General features: G+C 34.5%; 1 protein-coding gene across 1 annotated transcript in view; it reads right to left on the reverse strand.

Annotated features, from left to right (window-relative positions):
* Positions 1–727: 727 nt before the first annotated feature.
* Positions 728–26,433, reverse strand: part of twit (target of wit) — a 41,309-nt gene continuing 15,603 nt past the window's right edge. The window contains exons 2-3 of the mRNA XM_067769826.1: positions 2,630–2,833; positions 728–2,551 (exon numbers count right to left, since the gene is read on the reverse strand). Of these exons, the coding sequence (XP_067625927.1) occupies positions 2,340–2,551; positions 2,630–2,833 (416 nt within the window). The 3' untranslated portion in view covers positions 728–2,339. The remainder of the gene's footprint in view (positions 2,552–2,629; positions 2,834–26,433) is intronic.

Below are 26,433 nucleotides of genomic sequence, written 5' to 3' on the forward strand. Positions count from 1 at the left end.
ATACTCTACAAGTCACTTATCGTACCCGTCCTGCTATATGGGGCAGAAGTATGGACCATGACAACAGCTGATGGAGCGGCTTTCGGAGTGTTCGAGAGAAAAGTTCATCGAAAGATTTATGGACCTCTACGCGTTGGCGATGGCGAGTACCGAAGAAGATTTAATGATGAGCTGTACGAGCTATACGCAGACATCAACATAGTCCAGCGAATTAAAACGCAGCGGCTGCGCTATTGTTATGCGAATGAAAGATGATGCTCCGGCCAAGAAAGTTTTTCTATCGGAACCCGCCTATGGAAGCAGGGGTGGAGGGCGGCCCCCGCTCCGTTGGAAGGACTAGGTGAAAACGATTTAAACTTCCTTGGTGTGACCATCTGGCGCCGGTTGGCGGAGCGAAGGAGCAACTGGCGCGCCTTGTTGGACGGCCATAACCGTTTAGACGGTTAAGCGCCAATTAAGTAAGTAATAACTCAATATCTTTTTGTAACTTGGAAAGTATTTTTGCACGACGGTTTCGCTTATCTAAATATGAAATTTTTGAAAAAAAAGATGTAGATACCTATATTACTTATTTGGACAGCAGTTTGTTGGATTGTTTTGACCGACCTGGCCAAGGAAAAAGTCATCAAGCAAATGTAGGAAGCTACTCGATTAATCAAAAACCGTTGGACACTTTCTTTTTTTCCTCTATAATTTTATGAACTTTATTTTACAGATATCCGAAATCGGCGGACTATTCATTTCATCATACATATAATTTTTACAGTTAAAAAGTACGAGATCTGAGATGAAAACAACGTGTGGTTTGAGTGTGTATAGGTATGCATTTATGTTTGTGTAGGTATTAAATCGTTAACAATGGAAGAATTAAATCTTCAGACTAATTATTTCATGAACAACGGCTATGCATTTTACATTTAATTTTTCAGGTATAACTTAATACATTTTATAATACTGCTTAAATTAAAGGAAGAACTTTATATTAATGGGAATTTATTTGTGTGCTAAGTTATTGTTTTTATTAAATTCGATATCTCTGTACTTTGAATGTATGTATGCATGTATTTCTTTTATAATTTGGTTTTTATGCAATCACAACAAATATTTTTGGTCTACTGTAGTGAAAATTATTCTGCTAAAATTTGAAAACTTCTTTTACTTAAAATATCGAGTTCTGGTTGGAATCACCACATATTGGCTGCCGTTTGGAAAACGTTATACCTCAGAAAACTTGTAAAAAATGCTCTATTTCAGAATTTTATTCGAAAATGCCATATCTGAGCAAAAAGTCAATACTATTTGACGAGAGATAGGGCAATTTTGCTATAGACGGCAGTAGAACAACTTAGATTGATTAAGTACTTACTTACTTAATTGGCGCTAAGATTGGTCAAGAGTGGAGAAATTTCTAGATATCTGCAGGGGGAAGAATAAAAAAAATTTAAAACTTGCTTGATTTTTCATCAAAATGCAGAAAGAAATTCGGCCATATTTTTCAAATCAAAAAGCATGCAAATTTAAACTATTTGATAGATGAAAAAACGATGTTATTCAGGTACTTCAAAATGCAATCCCCTGCGACTACTAACAATTTGAAAAAGTTTTTATCATTTTATTTGAAATTTTCTTAACAGACTCAGATTTTGATTCAGCAGATCGAATTACATTAAGATAAATAGGACTGGTCACATGTACATATAACTTTTTTGTTCTGCGTGCCAATTGTATTGAATCAATGATTTATTTTGGAATAATTTTTTGTTGCCCTTGTCAATTTTGGCTTGAAATGAGTTATCACTGAAGATGACAACTAAATTAACTTATTTGTTTCCAAACCAAAATAGACACAGAACAACCAACGTTCCAAAATAATTGAAGTTTATCAGAAATATCAAAATTTTAAAAACAAAACATTAAACCTACTTAAATTTCTGGTTCTAAATAATAAACGACCACTTAAAGTAATTTAAGAATTAATAAGTAAATATATAAATTATTAGTTAATGTATGTGAAGTCTTTTAAATTAGTAACAACGAAAGTAGAACGTTTTTTTTTTTAATAACGACTAACTACAGTGCAATGCTTATTTTAAAATTACACTAACGACTATTAACAATAAATATTAAAGCTAAAATTATGCTGAAAATACTGAAAACTATAACAGACTTGGTAGTATTTTTTTTTATTTTTATAAAATGAGTATCAAATGAGAGGTGCATAACTTAAGTAATATTTTGAAAAATAAAATAATATAGCATGTCTCTTTTTTGTTTCTTAAATACGAACTGCAATGAGCTCAAATTTAAGCGATTCTCCAAGTTTTTGGAATTATCCAAATTTAAGAACGCACCAATTTAGCTAAAACTATAGGCAGCAGCTGACTCAGCCATGTAGCTAACTGTTGACCAACGCCATTACACTGATCAGTGAGACAATCTTGACAAAATATTCGTTCAACATTATTCTCGGTTGGTTCTTCCATGCAATGTTCCAATGAATCGGATTTGTTAGTGTAGTAACAGAAACGTTTTGTAATCGTTTTGCCATTGACTAGATAAAATAGAGGTGTGCGTGTATATTAATACATTCTTCATATTTGTTTAATAATTAATTAAGAAAAAACCTCACTCTTTTCAACAGTCTTACGACAAACAGGTCTCTCATGATCCGAATGTGTTGTGCTAGTGCAATTGCGTAAAACACTAATATTATGTTCCTTCATCATTTCCTGTCTGGGTATGTTATCCTCATCGAATGTGATATCGCAAAAGTCTTCGGCACCAATTGTCTCAGAACTACAGTGCCAACATGCAAGCTGCTTTGGTGGATTGGCTGTAAAGTAAAAGTTAATTTATACAACAACAATCACAATAACATATGAATGCAATGTCGATGAATTTTTTCTCGGATATTATTTTATAAGCCACCATAAGGGAAAATATAGTCAACAATGTCTAAATTTAGAAATTGCTCTTAATTATCGTCACCCTCTTGTCAAAAGCATCAATTTTTTCGATATATTTTTAAAGGAATCACTGGGTTAACTATCTTCTATGCTATATGAAAGCACCGAGTACCAGGCGTTCAAGGGGTTGATAAGCGCAGTACAAAGCTTTATAGCTTCAGAGCTTCCGCAACCCAATTGTCAGCCTCACCTACGAGAGGGGGATTATGTTACAAATATGAATGTATCATACACATACTTAGCCGGCAAGGCTCTGGAGATCCCAAGTTACTCATGGAACTAGGGGGTGGTGGCGGGGTGCCCTTGAAGGTTTAATATGGTCATGTTAATCGTTCCGAGATGGTCGGGTCAGTACCTTAATGGTGCTTTGTTACAGGAATGTACTGGATCTATATCCGGAAAAGAACCATCAACATCGATAACACTCCAAAAAACCTTCGGGAGTGTTTTTATTGTTAATACAATTACAATTGGGGGTTTCCTCCCTGAAGTACCCTTTCGTTCCGCCAATTTGTTTGAAAAATTAAAAAGAGCACGACGCAAATTGGAACGGAAGCTCCGCCTAAAATCTTTTCTTAGGTTATCGCGCCTTAATAGCGATTTGGTCGAATTACGGTGCATTTACACTAAACAGTTTTTAGCACTATTAATGTTGAATCAGTGGTGAAATAAGACGACTATAATGAAACAAGTAATTGATTTCACCATTCTACTTCAGTTGAAATGATCAACTCGAAATTTTTTTTTTTATAGAGTTCAGCTTAAATCGGCACATAATTGAACGTCGAACGGACTGAGTGAATGGATAACATTTCGTGTAGACAGCTTAACAAAATCAGCTTTATTTTCTATAACTTTACAGAACTTTACTTTATGGTTGATAAAAATATATATCTGTATATATTTATGACGGGACTATTTTTTCATTTTCTACACTGAAGGTTATCTTAAGTGTTTGACTTTCACATGTTTCTATAAGCTAAATTGCGTAATACGTTTGTTCGTAAGTTCTACCAAATAGAGACTTCCTGAACATGCATAGTAATAGCATATTATTTAAAACATGTAGGTAATTTGAGACTTTAGTGCAAAAGGGATGTCACTTCCTGGCTTCCAAGAACGCTATTAATGGCGTCATGTAAATGACATAAAATAAAAATAAGTAGGAATTTGTCGGCAGTGGGTGAAATATTTATGTACATTCTAGCAATTACTTATGAAAGAGGTCATTTATAATGTTATATGCTAAATATTTTCGCATGTGCTGACAGAAATGAAAAGTATTTACAAAAGCAAAGGATAGGAAGATAAGATGTGGATTAAAATCAACGTGTCTTTCCCAATTTTGTTTCTCAAATAGATATACAAGGTGCTGCAATAAATATAACTTAATTTGATTGAATATATAAAAAATTATCTACATATATCAAGTATTTTAAATATAATACTTTAACATATATATGTAAATATCGTCTTTCGTGAAAGGCTATAAACGAGTTTCTATCTTAAAAGCAATGTTGTTATCAAATTTCTTAGAATTGACCAATGTTTGTCCACTTATGGCATTAATAATGAGTATTTAAAATTTATTTATTTATTGAATTTTCTTACTTTGCCCTACCATCTCCCTTCTGATAAAATAGTTACGTGACTAAAATATGTTTAAGATTAAACTTTAATCAACTTAATTTAAAAAAGTTAAAGTGATCGCCTACTGATTTCGCCTAAACTAGATGAAATGCTAAGACTCACCCTTCTGCCAAGTTGCAAAATTATATCAAGCCAATGATTAATGGCTTTGAACACTTTTAAACTTCCTTTTACTAACTGTGGCACTGCCAATTTCCAAAGTTTTACTAAATTTCTATTTTGCTTCTAAACTCAATCCACTCGACAAGTTTCATCATTTCTTTGAATATTTTTTGATGTATTGTACAAGTGTTTTAATTTTTCGAAATTTTTGGTATCGAAAAAACTGATAACGACCTTTTCCGATGCCACTTTCTATTGTTTTCATATAAGCTCGTGCACTAACTTTTTTCAGATATCTGCTCAAGTTGTCGTGTTATCAGACGGACGAAAAGACAGACAGAAGTCTGGGTATAAAAAGTGGGTGTGCTTTCCAAGCGAATTCGCCCATTTTTATAAGAAACACTTATTGTCACAAAATAACGCTTTCACCAAATTTCGTTACGATTGGTCAACTTTTGTCTGTTTTATGGAATCAAATATATCAAAGAGATATTAATTTTAAAAGAGGTGGAGCCACACTCGTTCTCGAAATTTTTTCAACTCTCGTACTTTGCTCCACAGTACCACTTCTGTGGTAAAATATCAGTTTAATTTGATTATTATTATTATATATTGGAAAAGGAGTGACGATTCATTGCTTTACACTGGATAGGAGCACTAGTGTTACCACCTTCGGCTCTAATTTGATTATATACCGTAAAGATATTTCAGCTATTCATGAGTCGTGCTTACCAGGCTATCGATATATACACCAGACGAAAGCAGTTTTTAAAAAGGTAATTTGATAATCATAGTAACGTAAATAGGCAAATTGATTTTTGTTTTAACATTAGACTTAAAAAAAGTTTTAAGTAAACGTGGTCATTAACCGATGTTGCAAATTTTCACTTGAAGTATATAGAGTAACAAGAAGACCCTCATAAAGTCATCAAGTCCCATCAATTCATCGGTTTAGTTAGAATATATTCTCAATTTTTACTCAAGTTATCGTGTTAACAAACGGGCATGACCTAATTCAGATCATTTTCGATGCTGGTCATTATGACGTACAACCGTTATCCAATAAAATGTATAGTTCTGGTACAAGTATATGATGTGTACAAGAGTCTCCCCGTTATACCAATTTTTCGCATACATTGGTCTTCAGCCTACTTTCCGGAAAACAGTGTCCTAAGTACCTCTTACTTACTTACATAATTGCCGCTTAACCGTTTAAGTGGTTATGGTCGTCCAACAAGGCGCGCCAGGCGCTCTTTCTCTCTGCCAATCGGCGCCAATTGGTCACAACAAGGGAGTTTAAATCGTTTTCCACCTGGTCTTCCAACAGAGGGGGCCGCCCTCTACCTCTGCTTCCATAGGCGGGTTCCAATAGAAAAACTTTCTTGGCCGGAGCGCAATCTTTCATAAGCATAACATGGCCTAGCCACCGCAGCCGCTGCGTTTTAATTCGCTGGATTATGTTGATGTCTGCGTAGAGCTCCTACAGCCCATCGTTAAATCTTCTTCGGTACTCGCCATCGCCAACGCGTAGCGGTGCATAAATCTTTCGAAAAACTCTTCTCTTGAACACTCCCAGAGCCGTTTCATCTGATGTTGTCATGGTCCATGCTTCTGCACCATATAGCAGGACGGGAACGATAAGTGACTTGTAGAGCATAATTTTCGTTTTCCCATAGAGGACTTCACTTTTCAATTGCTTACATAGTCCAAGGTAGCATTTATTGGCAAGAGTGATTCTTCGCTGGATTTCAGAGCTGATGCTGTTGCTAGTGTTGATGCTGGTTCCCAAATAAACGAAGTCTTTTGCTATTTCGAAATTATGGCTGCCAACAGTAGCGTGGTTGCCAAGGCGCATATGCGTTGACTCTTTGCTCGATTACAACAGGTACTTTGTTTTGTCCTTACTCACCATCAAACCCATCTTTACCGCTTTTTTTTCCAGTTGGAGTAAGCAGAACTAACGGCGCTGGTGTTTAGGCCGATGATATCAATGTCATCATCATATGCCAGTAATTGCACGGTTTTAAGTGCGGTTTAGTTCTGCAGCTAGTATAATTTACTCCTAAGTAACTCAGGTCCCCGAAAACAAAATTAGAAAAAACCTGTCTAGGTGGTTATAGAGCCAATGAAGTGAAGACAAATTGCCTCGCACATTTTATAGATTCCTTCAAATAAACCATTTCTCATATGTAGGTACGCTTTAAAATGATGAAAAAAAAGTTCAGAGATGCGCTAAGCATACCTTTTTCCAAATTTTTAATTGAGTTTTAGGCAGCTAGTCACAAGCATGAAGCTGACTCAAGTTTCGAATAAAATAACAGGGTCTCCTCTTTGATGTTGGCTGAATGCTAATCAAGAAAATATCATAATAAACGTTATTATATAGGTCGACACTATTTCGAGCTACCTCTTATACAAAAAATGTATAGCATAACCGTACAGAAGCGATAAAATGGCAATGTTGATATCATCAACAACCAAGTAATAAGACTAAGGGCAAATGTGCATATATATCAAAGGATGTGCGAAAATAAAGAATTTTATTGGAATTTGTTTTTTTCCAAACGATGTCATGTGGTTTATTGGCACATTTCGGCAGGAAGTCTCAGTCTGTTGGGCGCCTACAGTTCAGATTTGTTTTCAGACTACATATAAGTATGTATGTAGGCATGACCCTAGCAAAGTGTGGCTATATATAAGCCTGCGTGTCTGAAGGTAGGAAATCACATTTAATTGACGTATTGCGTTGTTCAAATAGTCAACATCTTCCTAGACATAAAAATTTAATAAGGAAAGGCAACAAGTTGAGAAAGTAAATCGTGGACATGCATTTAATTTAATCACTTTGGAACTTCTGCATATCGAACACTTGCATGTAGGGCATGTACATGTAAATGCCTAGATAATATAAAACTTATTGTAATTTAGACTGAATTGTTATGTATGTATGTGTTATAGAGTACAGCCGGGCGCTTTTAAATTATTGCTGTCTGTCCCCTCTGAATACGAATATCCCACTCTCTTCTTTGCTTTGACTTAATCAATGTCGCGTAGTAAGGAAATGTCGCCGCTTGGCGCCAATTTTTCCATAACTGCGAATATCTGGTTAACACAAATTTCAAAGGACGCCACAGTCAGACAAAAGGCGCCATGGTGGCGGGTGCTCTAATTTTTAACGCTTTCATACCAATATTTATGTATATGTTGCTGACATTTTAGTATTTGTTGCGTGTAAATTGTACCATTGATCTGGCTCCATTGATGTTGTTCAGATGACACACTTTCACTATCATAACACTCTTTTAACTACCCACCCACTTTTTTGTGCTTGCTAAGGAAGTTGTGAGCGGAATGTGTTTTTTGTTAAAAAGTCAGATACATGCAGACATTTTCTTTTCTAAGAGTGTCCATAAAAACTTTGGATGCTGGAAAAATGAATAATTCAATAATGCTGCTGGAGCTCGAGTAGAGGACAGGTTTTGTGCTTTACGCTCATCACGCATAAATAAAGTGTGTTTCGTAGTTATAGCGCACACAGGATTGATTGGCGCTTAGCCGCTTAAACGTGTTAACAATTTTATATTGAAGTTTTAATGGTACATACGTGTTTAATAAAAAACCGATGATTTGAAGATAACTAATCGATAACATGCCGACAATATATTGGTAATCGATATCAATTCGATTCATGTTTGGCAACAAAATCAATTACGTTTCGATAATACGCCGATAAAATATTTCCAACACTCCGATACCAAATCTATAAGTTTTCCAAAACATATTCATACCATTTCAATAGCAAATGGATAAATAGTCGACAAAACATCATTTTAATTAACTTACTTTAATTGAATTTAAGTTTATTTGGTTTATTATAATTTAATTTAACTCAATTTAATTACATTGCTTTTAATTAAATAAATTTAATTTAATAGTGTTTCTTTTCATTTTCTGATTTTTTACTTTGTTAAATTTTTAAAAAATTTTATTTTCATTTCATTAAATTTTGTTTATTAAGTTTTTTTTTTTATTTTATTTTATGTCATTTTATTTTGTTTTATTTTGTGTCGTTTTATTTTTTTTCTTTTATTTTGTTTTGTTTAGCGGCCGCCGTGGTGTCATGGCAGCGTGCTCCGCCTGGGTTCACGCCCCGGGCAAAGCTACATCAAAAATTTTTGAAACAAGTTTTTTCAACAGGTTTTGGCAAACACTCCAAGTGTATTTCTGCCATGGAAAGCTCTCAGTGAAAACTTATCTGCCTTGCAGATGCCGTTCGGAGTCGGCATAATACAAGTTGGTCCCATCCAGCCAATTTGTAGATACAAATAAGAGGAGCACGACGCAAATTGGAAGAGAAGCTCTGCCTTAAATCTCTTCGGAGGTTATCGCGCCTTACATTTATTTATTTTTTTTATTATATTTTATTTTGTTTTATTTTGTTTTAACCAATTTTATTTTACCCTCTTTTATTTTATTTTATTTTATTTTAATTTATTATATTTTATTATATTTTGCTATATTTTCTTTTATTTGGTTTAGTTTAATTTAATTTAATTTAAAATTAATTTAATTTAATTAAATTTATTTTATTTTAATTAAATTTTTAATTTAATTTAATTTAATTTGTAGCTTTTCGGCCGGTTTATCTCAATAAAATCTACTTTTTCATTTCAATCAAAGCATTTCGACGCATATATTCGCGTCTTCACCAGGACTCTAATATATTTTTTAGAAAATACGAAAAACAAAGTTATTAAATACAGGCATATTAATATGTTACATATAAAACTGATTTTACATTTCACTAAACTTACATTATTCACAAAATTAAATTCGTCTAGTTTTTGGACACATATAAACATATATACACATAACAAACAGATACATTTTTTTAAAGAAGTCAAACCGCGCAGCACGTCTTTATTCGTCAATCTTTTGCATTCACTGTGATCGCTGTAGCATAAGCGCAGTTAATGCTGTCGACGTCTTCTCTGAAGTTCATCGCTGTATGTATTTGTTGCTGTATGCGCAACCCTTGTAATGTCATCCTTCTTCTGGTTCTGTTCTCCACGTCTAATACTTTTGTTTCGTCAAAATTTGCTGTATGTTTACTTTCCGTCAGGCGTTAGAATTTCTTCCACGTCTTTAATCTTAACTATAGCGAACATATCGCTCATTTACTTCAATAGTGCCATAACTAAAAAAACATGACTTTTGAGTTAATAACATATAAACGTGCCCAATAATATGATCTATGTTGTATAAAAAAATCTTTGTGATCCGTTAAAAATTTACTATGCGCTATACAAATGAAAATATTCCTTTATATGCGCAACATATGGTAGTTAAAATCTTTGAATGGCTCTCCTGGAAAATTGTGTTTTTTGAGTTATGACACTATTGAAGTAAATGAGCGATATCATCTACATATTTGGTTATGTATTTGATATGTACGTCTTTGGATCTCAGTTCCGTGAGGCTGTCGTCTATAATTTTATCTCAAACTATGTCAGCTATAGTCGCTGACAAGGGATTGCCCATTGGCATGCCATAAATTTGTTGGTAGTAAGTTTCATCGTATAAAAAGTAATTATTTTCTCTCAAACAGAATTCTAAGATTTTAAGAAACTGGGTTTTGGGTATTTTGGTTTGTGTTTGGAGAATTGGTCATTTCTTCACGTCTTTAATTGTGGTAATTGCCAGGTGTATCGGTAGAGATCCAAAGACGTACATATGAAATACATAACCAAATATGTAGATGATATGCTCGCTGTAGTTAAGACGTGGAAGAAATTCTAAATACATTCAATGGACAACATACGAAAATTCAATTCACCCTCGAAACAGAAAAGTCCAGGAAATTAGATTTCTTAAATGTGGAGATTCACAATTCCCCAGATAACAATATAAAAACCAACTGGCACAAAAAAGCCGTAGCATCATCAAGAATGATACGTTTTCAATCAAATCACCAATGACGCGTTGAATGAAATGAAAAAGTAGATTTTATTGAGATAAACCGGCCGAAAAGCTCCAAATAAAACAACAAACAGTTTAACTAAAATACTTGGCCCTACAAAATTATTTATTAATTTAATTTAATTTAATTTAATATAATATAATTTTATTTAATTTAATTTAATTTTATTTAATTTTATTTAATTTAATTTAATTTAATTTAATTTAATTTAATTTTATTTAATTTTATTTAATATAATTTAATTTCATTTTTTTTATAACGTACAAAAATGTTACAAGCAACAAACCCCTGAAAGGAAACAAATTTCAACTTAAACCTTAATACCCAACCCTTTGTTTTTGTAAACGTTTTGTGTTTCAGTAATAAAAGTCACTCATTTGGTCATGTTTGCTCTGGCCATTTATTTTCAACAAAACAGCAGGGTTTACATCTGTTCGAGCACATGCATGCTTTTTGTGTCTTCTCTTACGCTCTCATTTTTTATTTCTTATGCTAACACATTCTCTTGTGCTCCGTACAGTAGTATACACTACGTAGTACATACAACGCATGCATGAAAGCGTACCACTTATAAAGACTACTCTTTCACTTACCATTACCGTTATACTTGCACTTTGAGCTTACGTTTAGGATTCTCTTATATCGTGAGCAACGATGTTTACCCATCAAAAAGGTAAGGCTGTATTTTTTGCGTTTTGGTTTGGAACTCCTCATATGCATATCTATGAATGTAATTTTCAACATTTGTAAAACAAACTTTAAATTTGTTTCCAATTTTTAGTTTTAAGAGTTTTGATCAACAAATTGTTAAATTTCCTCCCATTTTCGCGTGCATTACTCAAACGTTAAATTGAAAATGGGTTAATAAAACTTTGCATTCATACCTCAATGTACACACAGGTATACATATATACAAATTAAACTACAGTAATACAATTTGAAGTTTTCAATTTCAATTTCGCCGAAACTATAAATTTTCTCATATCGTTTATTATTGGAAAAGAAGCAAATAAAAGTGGATTACTAGGACATGAGCAAATAGTTTTTATGTACTGCTCTATGTTTCACCTTCCTAGGCATGTTTATATGTGAAAAGATCCCCACTCACATGCTCTCTTGTATGCACGCACATTGACCAATCATTTATTATGGTTGCCATGGCAGAACATGAATATAATCTAGTTTGCAAAAAACATTGCAAAACTGCACCTCAAAATGAATTTAAAGTTACAAAGGAAAAGCGACATATCTATGTATATGCGACCAACAACGCCTTCAACTGCCAGTTAAAGTTGCTATTGAGGACAGCTTTTAACTCATTTTTATCACGGCTTTACTTTAGTAATTAGAGCGTTAATACCGCTGTTATGTTCTAAGTATTGTTTGCACACCACGTACCCACCCTAAGCTGGGTTGTTGTCAAGGGTGCGCCGCCCGTGAAGATGTTTGCATGTCAAGTCAAGTTGCTCATACGCCATGGCCGACAGCAAATTAAATTTATGCTTTTATACTTTACTTAAAGCCGTAATTTGATTATTTTTTCAAGTTGTGATAGTAAGCAGGGATATTTCATAATATCCAGCTAATTGTTTATTATTTTAATGTGCTTCTTAATATAATTTTTATAATCAAATAATAATAACAACAACGCTTCTGTTAAGGAAGGATTTTCATTAGCAATGACATTCATAGTGATTTAATGCACTCAACTCCCACATCCAAAAAAAGCGCATCTCCTTTATATAAAAGCATTACAATGTGGCATAGTTAACTTTGTTTATTCAAATTGTATTGATTACAATTCTAAGAATACAAATTTGTTTATATAGAGCGTAGTTTGTTTTGTTTACCATCAGTCAATGTCAAGTGTGCTTTGTAATGTTGTGTGAAAAGGAAGCCATAAATTTAATGGGGTTGCGATGTGACGAAACAACCTACACTTTTAAATATTCCTCTATACTCTCATACATAAATGAACATAAATATGTATGTGTGCTATATGGCTTAGATCGAACTCCGAATGTTGTCTACTTTCACTTGAATTTAAGTATTGAATTCATTTATCCTTCAATAAATTTCGTCGTATTCTTTACTGCAATTTTCTAGAAAGTGAATTCGATATCTTTTTGTTTATTGAATGCATTTGAGTTAGTTGAGTTTGTTTTACTTGGTATGAACTCTCTTGTGGGTTAAAGTGTTAGCTGGAAAATAAAACCAGATAACAAAAGGATTATATGCAGATTTTCACGCAAAAGATCAAAATATTATTTTCATACCAATAGGCGTAAATAAAAATCAGCTTTGAAGTCCATATTTTCAAAGAGCTCCTCTAAGATCTTGCAAAGATGTCGGAGAGCGCTACCTATAGCGATTTAGGATATTTAATTGAAATAAGTGATTCGTAAGAAAATTGTATTTAATTTGGACATAAACACTACTAGTAACATTTACTGCATTCTGATAACATATCAAGATCAGTGTTGCCAGAGAAAAATTCCTTTGGGGCTAGAATCTAAAAAACAGGGCTAGAAAGAGCTAAATTTCTTCAAGAAATTCCAAAACCTGCTGCAAAAAGAGCAATTTAAGTTTTCACATTTATTTCAAATCAAACTTCAACAAAGTTATAAAAAAGGTACAGTAAAACAAACAAAAAAGAATAAGGTACAAGAGAGGTATATAAATAATACTCTTTTTATACTCAGCTGAGCAGAGCTCACAGAGTATATTAACTTTGTTCGCATAACGGTAATCCATAACGGCATAAACTAATCGAGATAGATATAGACTTCTATATATCAAAATGATCTGGGCGAAAAAAGAAATTCATTTAGCCATGTCCGCCCGTCCGTCCGTCCTCCGTCCGTAAACACGATAACTTGTGTAAGTTTTGAGGTATCCTGATAAAATATGGTATGTAGGTTCCTGGGCACCCGTCTCAGATCGCTATTTAAAATGAACGAAATCGGACCATAACCACGCCCACTTTTTCGATATCGAAAATTTCGAAAAACCGAAAAAGTGCGATAATTCATTACCAAAGACGGATAAAGCGATGAAACTTGGTAGGTGGGTTGAGCATATGAGACAGAATAGAAAACTAGTAAAATTTTGGACAGTAGGCGTGGCACCGATAACTTTTAAAACAAGGTAATTTAAAAGTTTTGCAAGCTGTAATTTGGGAGTCGTTGAAGATATCATGACGAAATTTGGCAGGAACGGTACTCCTATTACTATATGTGTGCTAAGGAAAAAGCAAAATCGGATTACAAACACGCCCACTTTTAAAAATTATTTTTTTTTAAAGTGAAGTTTTAACAAAAAATTTAATATCTTTACAGTATATAAGTAAATTATGTCAACATTCAACTCCAGAAATGATATGGTGCAACAAAATACAAAACTAGAAGAGAATTTCAAAATGGGCGTGGCTCCGCCCTTTTTCATTTAATTCGTCTAGAATATTTTAATGCCATAAATCGAACACAAATTTATCAATACTTTTGAAATTTGGTAGGGGCATAGAATTTATGACGCTAACTGTTTTCTGTGAAAATGGGCGAAATCGGTTGAAGCCACGCCCAGTTTTTATACACAGTCGTCCGTCTGTCCTCCAGCTTGGCCGGTAACACGATAAATTGAGAAAAAATCGACATATCTTTACTAAACTTAGTTCACGTATTTATCTGAACTCACTTTATCTTGGTATAAAAAATGGCCGAAATCCAACTACGACCACGCCCACTTTTTCTATATCGAAAATTACGAAAAATGAAAAAAAAATGCCATAATTCTATACCAAATATGAAAAAAGAGATGAAACATGGTAATTGGATTGGTTTATTGACGCAAAATATAACTTTAGAAAAAACTTTGTAAAATGGGTGTGACACCTACCATATTATGTAGAAGAAAACGAAAAAGTTCAGCAGGGCGAAATCAAACGCCTTTGGAATCTTGGCAAGAATACTGTTCCTGGTATTACATATATAAATAAATTAACGGTACCCGACAGATGATGTTCTTGGTCACCCTGGTCCACATTTTGGTCGATATCTCGAAAACGCCTTCACATATACAACTAAGGGCCACTCGCTTTTAAAACCCTCATTAATACCTTTAATTTGATACCCATATCGTACAAACACATTCTAGAGTCAACCCTGGTCCACCTTTATGGCGATATCTCGAAAAGGCGTCCACCTATTGCACTAAGGCCCACTACGTTTTAACTAATCATTAACACCTTTAATTTGATACTCATATCGTACAAACACACCCCTGGTCCACCTTTATGGCGATATCCTGAAATGGCGTCCACCTATAGAACTATGGCCCACTCCCTTTTAAAATACTCATTAATACCTTCCTTTTGAAACCCATGTCATACAAACACATTCCAGGGTTACCCTAGCTTAATTTTGCTAAATACTGATTTGCCCTTATTTTGTCTCCAAAGCTTTCAGCTGAGTATGTAATGTTCGGTTACAGCCGAACTTAGCCTTCCTTACTTGTTATAGTTCATTTTATATTTTTTAATTTTCCTTTCTTTTAACAGTTCTCTCTCTATTTGACATAATTCTTAAGCTTTCTGTTGTGTATCTCACTTTTTCCCGCCTTTCCTTGTCCAATATTCTCACTTTACGTAGATCAACAGAGTGTCCGCTTTCCGTTGTGTGTTGCGATAGTGCTGTATTATTTTTCTTTTTATTTATATCCGACTCATGTTCTTTGATTCGAATACCCAGATGTAACAGATGTCGCAGTGCTGTGAATATCAATTGGCAAGAACCAGAATTGAAGTAGGAATAATGAAGACAAACAAAAAACCGCTGTGATGGCTGAATGGTTATAGCAGCGGCGCCTAATCGTTGCCGATGAAGGAATTTAGCAGTTCCCGAAATGGATCTATACAACGAGCTTTGGCAGTTGTCTAAATTTTTTCTTTCTTCTATTCTAATTTAAAATTTTTTCAATTAAGAAAAAATATATTATAACAATAATAATGATACAATAATTATTGTTACGCCTTGAGGTCGATATTAACTCGCGATATTATAAAGTTTTTGTTTACATTTTCACATTCTTAGGTATTCACTGAACACATCCTTTCATACATACGTACATATGTAAACGAAACATGCCAATTATGTTTGACCATCAAAGTCCAGTTTAATGGCAAATGTACTACATATTACTAGTACCATTTTTATACTTTTAATTTTCATTCATAACTTAGTTAGTTTATACTAAAATTGTGCAATTTGTGACGCCTAATGTAATCTACTATATATGTAAGTTTCTTACTAAACAATCTGTTTGCTTAATTCTAACCGAAATTTCTTTTAATAACTTTCTTTCATGTACATTGTTGTTGCGATAAAATTACTTGTTTGTGATAAAAATTACTAAATAAATTCCGTTTTGCTCCTGAAGAAGCTAAGGTGCTTAGCGAAACGTTGAGCCGAAATAGTGGAGTTTAATTTAGCTTTGCACTAAGCAAATAATGGTCAAAAAGCCTATTTATACTGCTGTTGAACACATAATTGACCGGCTATCTTGTAATTTAACAAAAAACTAGTTTTTTAGTTATCAATACAAAAGGAAAAACCCTTTTTGAATTTACTGTGCAAAAAATTATGAGATACCAGGACACCTATTTATCGGGTACAATTTTGTAACTTCTCGTCCAAGCGATATGCAAAATTGCGCCCTATTGTTGCAAAAGTGAACGAACACAATTTTTCCAATGTTAGTAACATTTTGCAAGTTTTCACTCACGCGAACGTATCTAATAAGATAATAAAAAACACCGTTTTTTAACGTTGATGTTTCCGACAACATAAAGTTTGAGTTGTTTTGGAATCGTTTCAACTTATAATGTTACGAAAATTAAACTTGCCGAATTACATGTAAAGTTACTCCAGTGGTGAATTACCTTCCTGCGATTTGATTCTTTACTTTTCTATAACTCTCAAGTTCTCTATTTAAAATGTTGTGTCAAACATTTATACTACAAGTTTTGTTCGAAACCGTCAAGTGTGGCAACTATATGAGAGAGAAGAAATTGAGAATGAGCTGAGCTGCAACTGAAAGAATTGAGAATCAGTTTTGTGACGACTATTTTCATTTCTATTTGCAAAGCGAAGTTCAAAACAATATATTAAATCTTAGTATATAACAAGTAAGAACGGGACTGTCTTCGGCTGTGCCGAAGACTTCATACCTCTCATGAATGGGGCTGAACAACAATCTTATCCCGTTCGTAATCTCCGAATAATCGGATGTATAAGATAAGAAATATATAGTGAACAGATCTACATACCTTAACGATTTTTAAGATAAATATATAATAAAAAAAACAGGTAGGTACTTTGTGTGAGGATGCAAAGTTGCAGGTTTTTTGTGGTCTGCGTGTAAAAACTATGACTACGAATCACGTATTTCAACAATATATGACGTAAACGTAACTATTTGATGAAATTTAATGAATTTTGAAGCTTCTAGCCGTAAAAAGGGGGCAAAAATTAGAGTTTATATCGGGTATATAATATATATACCACCGATCTCTATGATTTTTTCAGACAACAATATATGCTATATACGTAAGCATTTGGTGAAATTTGAAGCTTCTAGCTGTTAAAATGGGGAAGAAATTGCGCAAAGTTTCTTATCTGAACAATCGGTTGTATGGGATATATACTATATATACCACCGGTATCTATGATTTTCTCAGACAACAATATATGCTATACACGTAAGCATTTGGTGAAATTTGAACATATCTAAACGATTTTTAAGATAAATATAAAATAAACAAGTAAGGAAGGCTAAGTTCGGGTGTAACCAAACATTACATACTCAGTTGAGAGCTGTGGAGACAAAGTAAGGGAAAATCACCATGTTGTAAAAAGAACCAAGGGTAACCCTGGAATGTGTTTGTATAACATGTGTATCAAATGGAAGGTATTAAAGAGTATTTTAAGAGGAAGTGCGCCATAGTTCTATAGATGGACGCCATTTAGGGATATCGCCATAAAGGTGGAGCAGGCCTGACTCTAGAATTTGTTTGTACGATATGGGTATCAAATGAAATGTGTTAATGATAATTTTAAAAGGGAGTGGGCCTAAGTTCTATAGGTGGACGCCTTTTCGAGATATCGCCATAAAGGTGGACCAAGGGTGACTCTAGAATTTACTTTGTACGATATGGGTATCAAATGAAAGGTGGTAATGACTATTTTAAAAGGGAATGAGCCTTAGTTCTATAGATGGACGCCGTTTCGAGATATCGCCATAAAGATGGACCAGGGGGGACTCTAGAATTTGTTTGTACGATATGGGTATCAAACGAAAGGTGTTAATAAGAGTTTTAAAAGGGAGTGGGCCTTAGTTCTATAGGTGGACGCCTTTTCGGAATATCGTTATAAAAGTGAACCAGGGGTGACTCTAGAATGCGTTTGTACAATATGGGTATCAAATGAAAGGTGTTAATGAGTATTTTAAAAGGGCGTGGGCCTTAGTTCTATGGGTGGACGCCTTTTCGAAATATCGCCATAAAGGTGGACCAGGGGTGACTCTAGAATCTGTTTGTACGATATGGGTATCAAATGAAAGGTGTTAATGAGTATCTTAAAAGGACGTGGGCCTTAGTTCCATAGGTGGACGCTTTTCGAAATATCGCCATAAAGGTGGACCAGGGGCGACTCTAGAATCTGTTTGTACGATATGGGTATCAAATGAAAGGTGTTAATGAGTATTTTAAAAAGGAGTGGGCCTTAGTTCTTGTGGACGCCTTTTCGAGATATCGCCATAAAGGTGGACCAGGGGTGACTCTAGAATTTGTTTGTACGATATGGGTATCAAATGAAAGGTGTTAATGAGTATTTTAAAAGGGAGTGGGTCTTAGTTCTATAGGTGGACGCCTTTTCGGAATATCGTTATAAAAGTGGACCAGGGTTGACTGTAGAATGCGTTTGTACAATATGGGTATCAAACGAAAGGTGTTAATAAGTGTTTTAAAAGGGAGTGGGCCTTAGTTCTATAGGTGGACGCCTTTTCGGAATATCGTTATAAAAGTGGACCAGGGGTGACTCTAGAATGCGTTTGTACAATATGGGTATCAAATGAAAGGTGTTAATGAGTATTTTAAAAGGGCGTGGGCCTTAGTTCTATGGGTGGACGCCTTTTCGAAATATCGCCATAAAGGTGGACCAGGGGCGACTCTAGAATCTGTTTGTACGATATGGGTATCAAATGAAAGGTGTTAATGAGTATCTTAAAAGGGCGTGGACCTTAGTTCTATGGGTGGACGCCTTTTCGAAATATCGCCATAAAGGTGCACCAGGGGCGACTCTAGAATCTGTTTGTACGATATGGGTATCAAATGAAAGGTGTTAATGAGTATTTTAAAAAGGAGTGGGCCTTAGTTCTATTTGTGGACGCCTTTTCGAGATATCGCCATAAACGTGGACCAGGGGTGACTCTAGAATTTGTTTGTACGATATGGGTATCAAATGAAAGGTGTTAATGAGTATTTTAAAAGGGCGTGGACCTTAGTTCTATAGGTGGACGCCTTTTCGAAATATCGCCATAAAGGTGGGCCAGGGGTGACTCTAGAATTTTTTCGTACGATATGGGTATCAAATGAAAGGTGTTAATGAGTATTTTAAAAAGGAGTGGGCCTTAGTTCTATATGTTTACGCCTTTTCGAGATATCGCCATAAACGTGGACCAGGGGTGACTCTAGAATGCGTTTGTACGATATGGGTATCAAATTAAAGGTATTAATGAGGGTTTTAAAAGGGAGTGGCCCTTAGTTGTATATGTGAAGGCGTTTTCGAGATATCTACCAAAATAAGGACCAGTGTGTACCAGAACATCATCTGTCGGGTACCGCTAATTTATTTATATATGTAATACCACGTAGAGTATTCCTTCCAAGATTCCAAGGGCTTTTGATTTCGCCCTGCAAAACTTTTACATTTTATTCTACTTAATATGGTAGGTGTCACACCCATTTTACCAAGTTTTTTCTAAAGTTATATTTTGCGTCAATAGACCAATACAATTACCATGTTTCGTTCTTTTTTTCGTATTTGGTATATAATTATGACATTTTTTTCATTTTTCGTAATTTTCGATATCGAAAAAGTGGGCGTGGGCATAGTCGGATTTCGGCCATTTTTTACACCAATACAAAGTGAGTTCAGATAAGTACGTGAACTGAGTTTAGTAAAGATATATCGATTTTTGCTCAAGTTATCGTGTTAAAGGCCGAGCAAAAGGACAGACGGTCGACTGTGTATAAAAACTGGGCGTGGCTTCAACCGATTTCGCCCTTTTTCACAGAAAACTGTTATCGTCCTAGGAGCTAAGCCTCTACCAAATTTCACAATGATTGGTTAATTTGTGTTCGACTTATGGCATTAAAAGCATCCTAGACAAATTAAATGAAAAAGGGCGGAGCCACGCCCATTTTGAAATTTTCTTTTATTTTTGTATTTTGTTGCACCATATCATTACTGCAGTTGAATTTTGGCATAATTTACTTATATGCTGTAAAGATATTAACTTTTCTTTTAAAATTTGAATTTAAAAAAATTTTTTTTTAAAAAGTGGGCGTGGTCGTTCTCCGATTTTGCTAATTTTTATTAAGCAGACATAAAGTAATAAGAGTAACGTTCCTGCCAAACTTCATCATGAAATCTTCAACGACTGCCAAATTACAGCTTGCAAAACTTCTAAATTACCTTCATTTAAAAGTGGGCGATGCCACGCCCATTGTCCAAAATTTTACTAGTTTTCTACTCTGCGTCATAAACTCAACTCACCTACCAAGTTTCATCGCTTAATGCGTATTTGGTATTGAATTATCGCACTTTTTCGATTTTTCGAAATTTTCGATATCGAAAAAGTGGGCGTGGTTATTGTCCGATATCGTTCATTTTAAATAGCGATCTGAGATGAGCACCCAGGAACCTACATACCAAATTTCATCAAGATACTTCAAAATTTACTCAAGTTATCGTGTTAACGGGCAGACGGACGGACGGACGGACGGACATGGCTCAATCGAATTTTTTTTTCGATACTGATGATTTTGATATATGGAAGTCTATATCTATCTCGATTCCTTTATACCTGTACAACCAACCGTTATGCAATCAAAGTTAATATACTCTGTGAGCTCTGCTCAACTGAGTATAAAAATAGGTAGGTACTCTGTGTGAGGATGCAAAGCTTCACGTTTTTTGTGGTCTGCATGTAAAAACTATGACTACGAATCACGTATTTTAAAAATATATGACGTAAACGTAACTATCTGATGAAATTTGATGAATTTTGAAGCTTCTAGCCGTAAAAAAGGGGCAAAAATGACAGTTTATATCAAGTATATAATATATATACCACCGATCTCTATAATTTTTTCAGACAACAATACATACTATATACGTAAGCAATCGGTGAAATTTGAAGCTTATAACTGTTAAAATGGGGTAGAAATTGCGAAAAGTTTCTTATCTGAACAATCGGTTGTATGAGATATATACTATATATACAACCGATCTCTATGATTTTTCAGACAACAATATATTCTGTATACGTAAGCAATCGGTGAAATTTGAAGCTTATAGCTGTTAAAATGGGGTAGAAATTGCGAAAAGTTTCTTATCTGAACAATCGGTTGTATGAGATATATACTATATATACAACCGATCTCTATGATTTTTACAGACAACAATATATGCTATATACGTAAGCAATCGGTGAAATTTGAAGCTTATAGCTGTTAAAATGGGGTAGAAATTGCGAAAAGATTCTTATCTGAACAATCGGTTGTATGAGATATATACTATATATACAACCGATCTCTATGATTTTTTCAGACAACAATATATGCTATATACGTAAGCAATCGGTGAAATTTGAAGCTTATAGCTGTTAAAATGGGGTAAAATTGCGAAAAGTTTCTTATCTGAACAATCGGTTGTATTAGATATATACTATATATACAACCGATCTCTATGATTTTTTCAGACAACAATATATGCTATATACGTAAGTCTTGGGTGAAATTTGAAGCTTCTAGCTGTTAAAATGGGGCTAAAATTTGCGAAAATATATATATATACTGTATATATATACTATATATACCACCATATATATACTATATATACCACCGATCTTTATGATTTTTTCAGACAACAATATATGCTATATACGTAAGCATTCGTTGAAATTTGAAGCCTCTAGCTCTTAAAATAGGGCAGTAATTACGAAAAGTTCCTTATCTGAACAATCGGTTGTGGGGGATATATACTATATATACGACCGATCTCATCAATTTTTTCAGGCAACAATATGTGGAATATACGAAAGTATATGGTGAAGTTTGAAGCTTCAATCTGTTAAATTGGGTAAGATATTACAAAAATCCTCTTTTTCTGAAAAATCGGTTGTATGGAGGATATATGCTATAGTGGTCCGATCCGGTCGGTTCCGACAAATGTCTAATCGGACACCCAAATACACCCGCTCACCAAATTTTATCAAGATATCTCAAAAATTGAGGGACTAGTTTGCATACAAAGAGACAGACGGACAGACGGACATGGCTAAATCAACTCAGCTCTTCAACCTGATTATTTCGGTATACTTAATGGTGGGTCTATCTATCTTCCTTTAAGAACTTACAATTTTCGGTTTCGTGACGAAATTAATATACCATTTCATTTTCATGAAAGGTATAAAAACAGGTAGGTACTTTGTGTGAGGATGCAAAGTTTCAGGTTTCTTGTGGTCTGCGTGTAAAACCTATGACTACGAATCACGTATTTCAACAATATATGACGTAAACGTAACTATTTGATGAAATTTGATGAATTTTGAAGCTTCTAGCCGTAAAAAGGGGGCAAAAATTAGCGTTTATATCGGGTATATAATATATATACCACCGATCTCTATGATTTTTTCAGACAACGATATATGCTATATACGTAAGCATTTGGTGAAATTTGAAGCTTCTAGCTGTTAAAATGGGGAAGAAATTGCGCAAAGTTTCTTATCTGAACAATCGGTTGTATGGGATATATACTATATATACCACAGGTATCTATGATTTTCTCAGACAACAATATATTCTATACACGTAAGCATTTGGTGAAATTTGAACATATCTAAACGATTTTTAAGATAAATATAAAATAAACAAGTAAGGAAGGCTAAGTTCGGGTGTAATCGAACATTACATACTCAGTTGAGAGATGTGGAGACAAAGTAAGGGAAAATCACCATGTTGTAAAAAGAACCAAGGGTAACCCTGGAATGTGTTTGTATGACATGTGTATCAAATGGAAGGTATTAAAGAGTATTTTAAGAGGAAGTGGGCCATAGTTCTATAGATGGACGCCATTTAGGGATATCGCCATAAAGGTGGACCAGGCCTGACTCTAGAATTTGTCTGTACGATATGGGTATCAAATGAAATGTGTTAATGATAATTTTAAAAGGGAGTGGGCCTAAGTTCTATAGGTGGACGCCTTTTCGAGATATCGCCATAAAGGTGGACCAAGGGTGACTCTAGAATTTATTTTGTACGATATGGGTATCAAAAGAAAGGTGGTAATGACTATTTTAAAAGGGAATGGGCCTTAGTTCTACAGATGGACGCCGTTTCGAGATATCGCCATAAAGATGGACCAGGGGTGACTCTAGAATTTGTTTGTACGATATGGGTATCAAATGAAAGGTGTTAATGAGTATTATAAAAGGGCGTAGGCCTTAGTTCTATAGGTGGATGCCTTTTCGAGATATCGCCATAAACGTGGACCAGGGGTGACTCTAGAATTTGTTTGTACGATATGGGTATCAAATGAAAGGTGTTAATGAGTATCTTAAAAGGACGTGGGCCTTAGTTCCATAGATGGACGCCTTTTCGAAATATCGCCATAAAGGTGGACCAGGGGCGACTCTAGAATTTGTTTGTACGATATGGTATCAAATGAAAGGTGTTAATGAGTATTTTAAAAAGGAGTGGGCGTTAGTTCTATAGGTGGACGCCTTTTCGAAATATCGCCATAAAGGTGGACCAGGGGTGACTCTAGAATTTGTTTGTACGATATGGGTTTCAAATGAAAGGTGTTAATGAGTATTTTAAAAGGGAGTGGGCCTTAGTTCTATAGGTGGACGCCTTTTCGGAATATCGCCATAAAGGTGGACCAGGGGCGACTCTAGAATGCGTTTGTAAAATATGAGTATCAAATGAAAGGTGTTAATGGGTATTTTAAAAGGGCGTGGGCCTTAGTTCTATAGGTGGACGCCTTTTCGAAATATCGCCATAAAGGTGGACCAGGGGCGACTCTAGAATTTGTTTGTACGATATGGGTATCAAATGAAAGGTGTTAATGAGTATTTTAAAAAGGAGTGGGCCTTAGTTCTATGTGTGGACGCCTTTTCGAGATATCGCCATAAACGTGGACCAGGGGTGACTCTAGAATTTGTTTGTACGATATGGGTATCAAATGAAAGTTGTTAATGAGTATCTTAAAAGGGCGTGGACATTAGTTCTATAGGTGGATGCCTTTTCGAAATATCGCCATAAAGGTGGACCAGGGGTGACTCTAGAATTTGTTTGTACGATATGGGTATCAAATGAAAGGTGTTAATGAGTATTTTAAAAAGGCGTGGACCTTAGTTCTATAGGTGGACACCTTTTCGAAATATCGCCATAAAGGTGGGCCAGGGGTGACTCTAGAATTTTTTCGTACGATATGGGTATCAAATGAAAGGTGTTAATGAGTATTTTAAAAAGGAGTGGGCCTTAGTTCTATATGTGGACGCCTTTTCGAGATATCGCCATAAACGTGGACCAGGGGTGACTCTAGAATGCGTTTGTACGATATGGGTATCAAATTAAAGGTATTAATGAGGGTTTTAAAAGGGAGTGGCCCTTAGTTGTATATGTGAAGGCGTTTTCGAGATATCTACCAAAATGTGGACCAGTGTGTACCAGAACATCATCTGTCGGGTACCGCTAATTTATTTATATATGTAATACCACGTACAGTATTCCTTCCAAGATTCCAAGGGCTTTTGATTTCGCCCTGCAAAACTTTTTCATTTTATTCAACTTAATATGGTAGGTGTCACACCCATTTTACCAAGTTTTTTCTAAAGTTATATTTTGCGTCAATAGGCCAATACAATTACCATGTTTCGTTCCTTTTTTCGTATTTGGTATATAATTATGGCATTTTTTTCATTTTTCGTAATTTTCGATATCGAAAAAGTGGGCGTGGTCATAGTCGGATTTCGGCCATTTTTAACACCAATACAAAGTGAGTTCAGATAAGTACGTGAACTGAGTTTAGTAAAGATATATCGGTTTTTGCTCAAGTTATCGAATTAAAGGCCGAGCGGAAGGACAGACGGTCGACTGTGTATAAAAACTGTGCGTGGCTTCAACCGATTTCGCCCTTTTTCACAGAAAACAGTTATCGTCCTAGGAGCTAAGTCTCTACCAAATTTCACAATGATTGGTTAATTTTTGTTCGACTTATGGCATTAAAAGCATCCTAGACAAATTAAATGAAAAAGGGCGAAGCCACCCCCATTTTGAAATTTTCTTTTATTTTTGTATTTTGTTGCACCATATCATTACTGGAGTTAAATTTTGGCATAATTTACTTATATGCTGTAAAGATATTAACTTTTCTTTTAAAATTTGAATTTAAAAAAATTTTTTTTTAAAAAGTGGACGTGGTCGTTCTCCGATTTTGCTAATTTTTATTAAGCAGACATAAAGTAATAAGAGGAACGTTCCTGCAAAACTTCATCATGATATCTTCAACGACTGCCAAATTACAGCTTGCAAAACTTCTAAATTACCTTCATTTAAAAGTGGGCGGTGCCACGCCCATTGTCCAAAGTTTTACTAGTTTTCTATTCTGCGTCATAAGCTCAACTCACCTACCAAGTTTCATCGCTTAATGCGTATTTGGTAATAAATTATCGCACTTTTTCGATTTTCGATATTTTCGATATCGAAAAAGTGGGCGTGGTTATTGTCCGATATCGTTCATTTTAAATATCGATCTGAGATGAGTGCCCAGGAACCTACATACCAAATTTTATCAAGATACCTCAAAATTTACTCAAGTTATCGTGTTAACGGACAGACGGACGGACATGGCTCAATCGAATTTTTTTTCGATACTGATGATTTTGATATATGGAAGTCTATATCTATCTCGATTCCTTTATACCTGTACAACCAACCGTTATGCAATCAAAGTTAATATACTCTGTGAGCTCTGCTCAACTGAGTATAAAAATAGGTAGGTAATCTCTGTGAGGATGCAAAGCTTCACGTTTTTTGTGGTCTGCATGTAAAAACTATGACTACGAATCACGTATTTTAAAAATATATGACGTAAACGTAACTATTTGATGAAATTTGGTGAAATTTGAAGCTTCTAGCTGTTAAAATGGGGCCGAAATATATATATACTATATATATATATACTATATATACCATCATATATATATTATATATATAACCGATCTCTATGATTTTTTGACACAACAATACATACTATATACTACGTAAGCAATCGGTGAAATTTGAAGCTTATAGCTGTTAAAATGGGGTAGAAATTGCGAAACGTTTCTTATCTGAACAATCGGTTGTATGAGATATATACTATATATACATCCGATCTCTATGATTTTTTCAGA

This window comes from Eurosta solidaginis, chromosome 2 (genome assembly GCF_040869045.1).
Source record: "Eurosta solidaginis isolate ZX-2024a chromosome 2, ASM4086904v1, whole genome shotgun sequence".
In the NCBI taxonomy this organism is placed as follows: domain Eukaryota; kingdom Metazoa; phylum Arthropoda; class Insecta; order Diptera; family Tephritidae; genus Eurosta; species Eurosta solidaginis.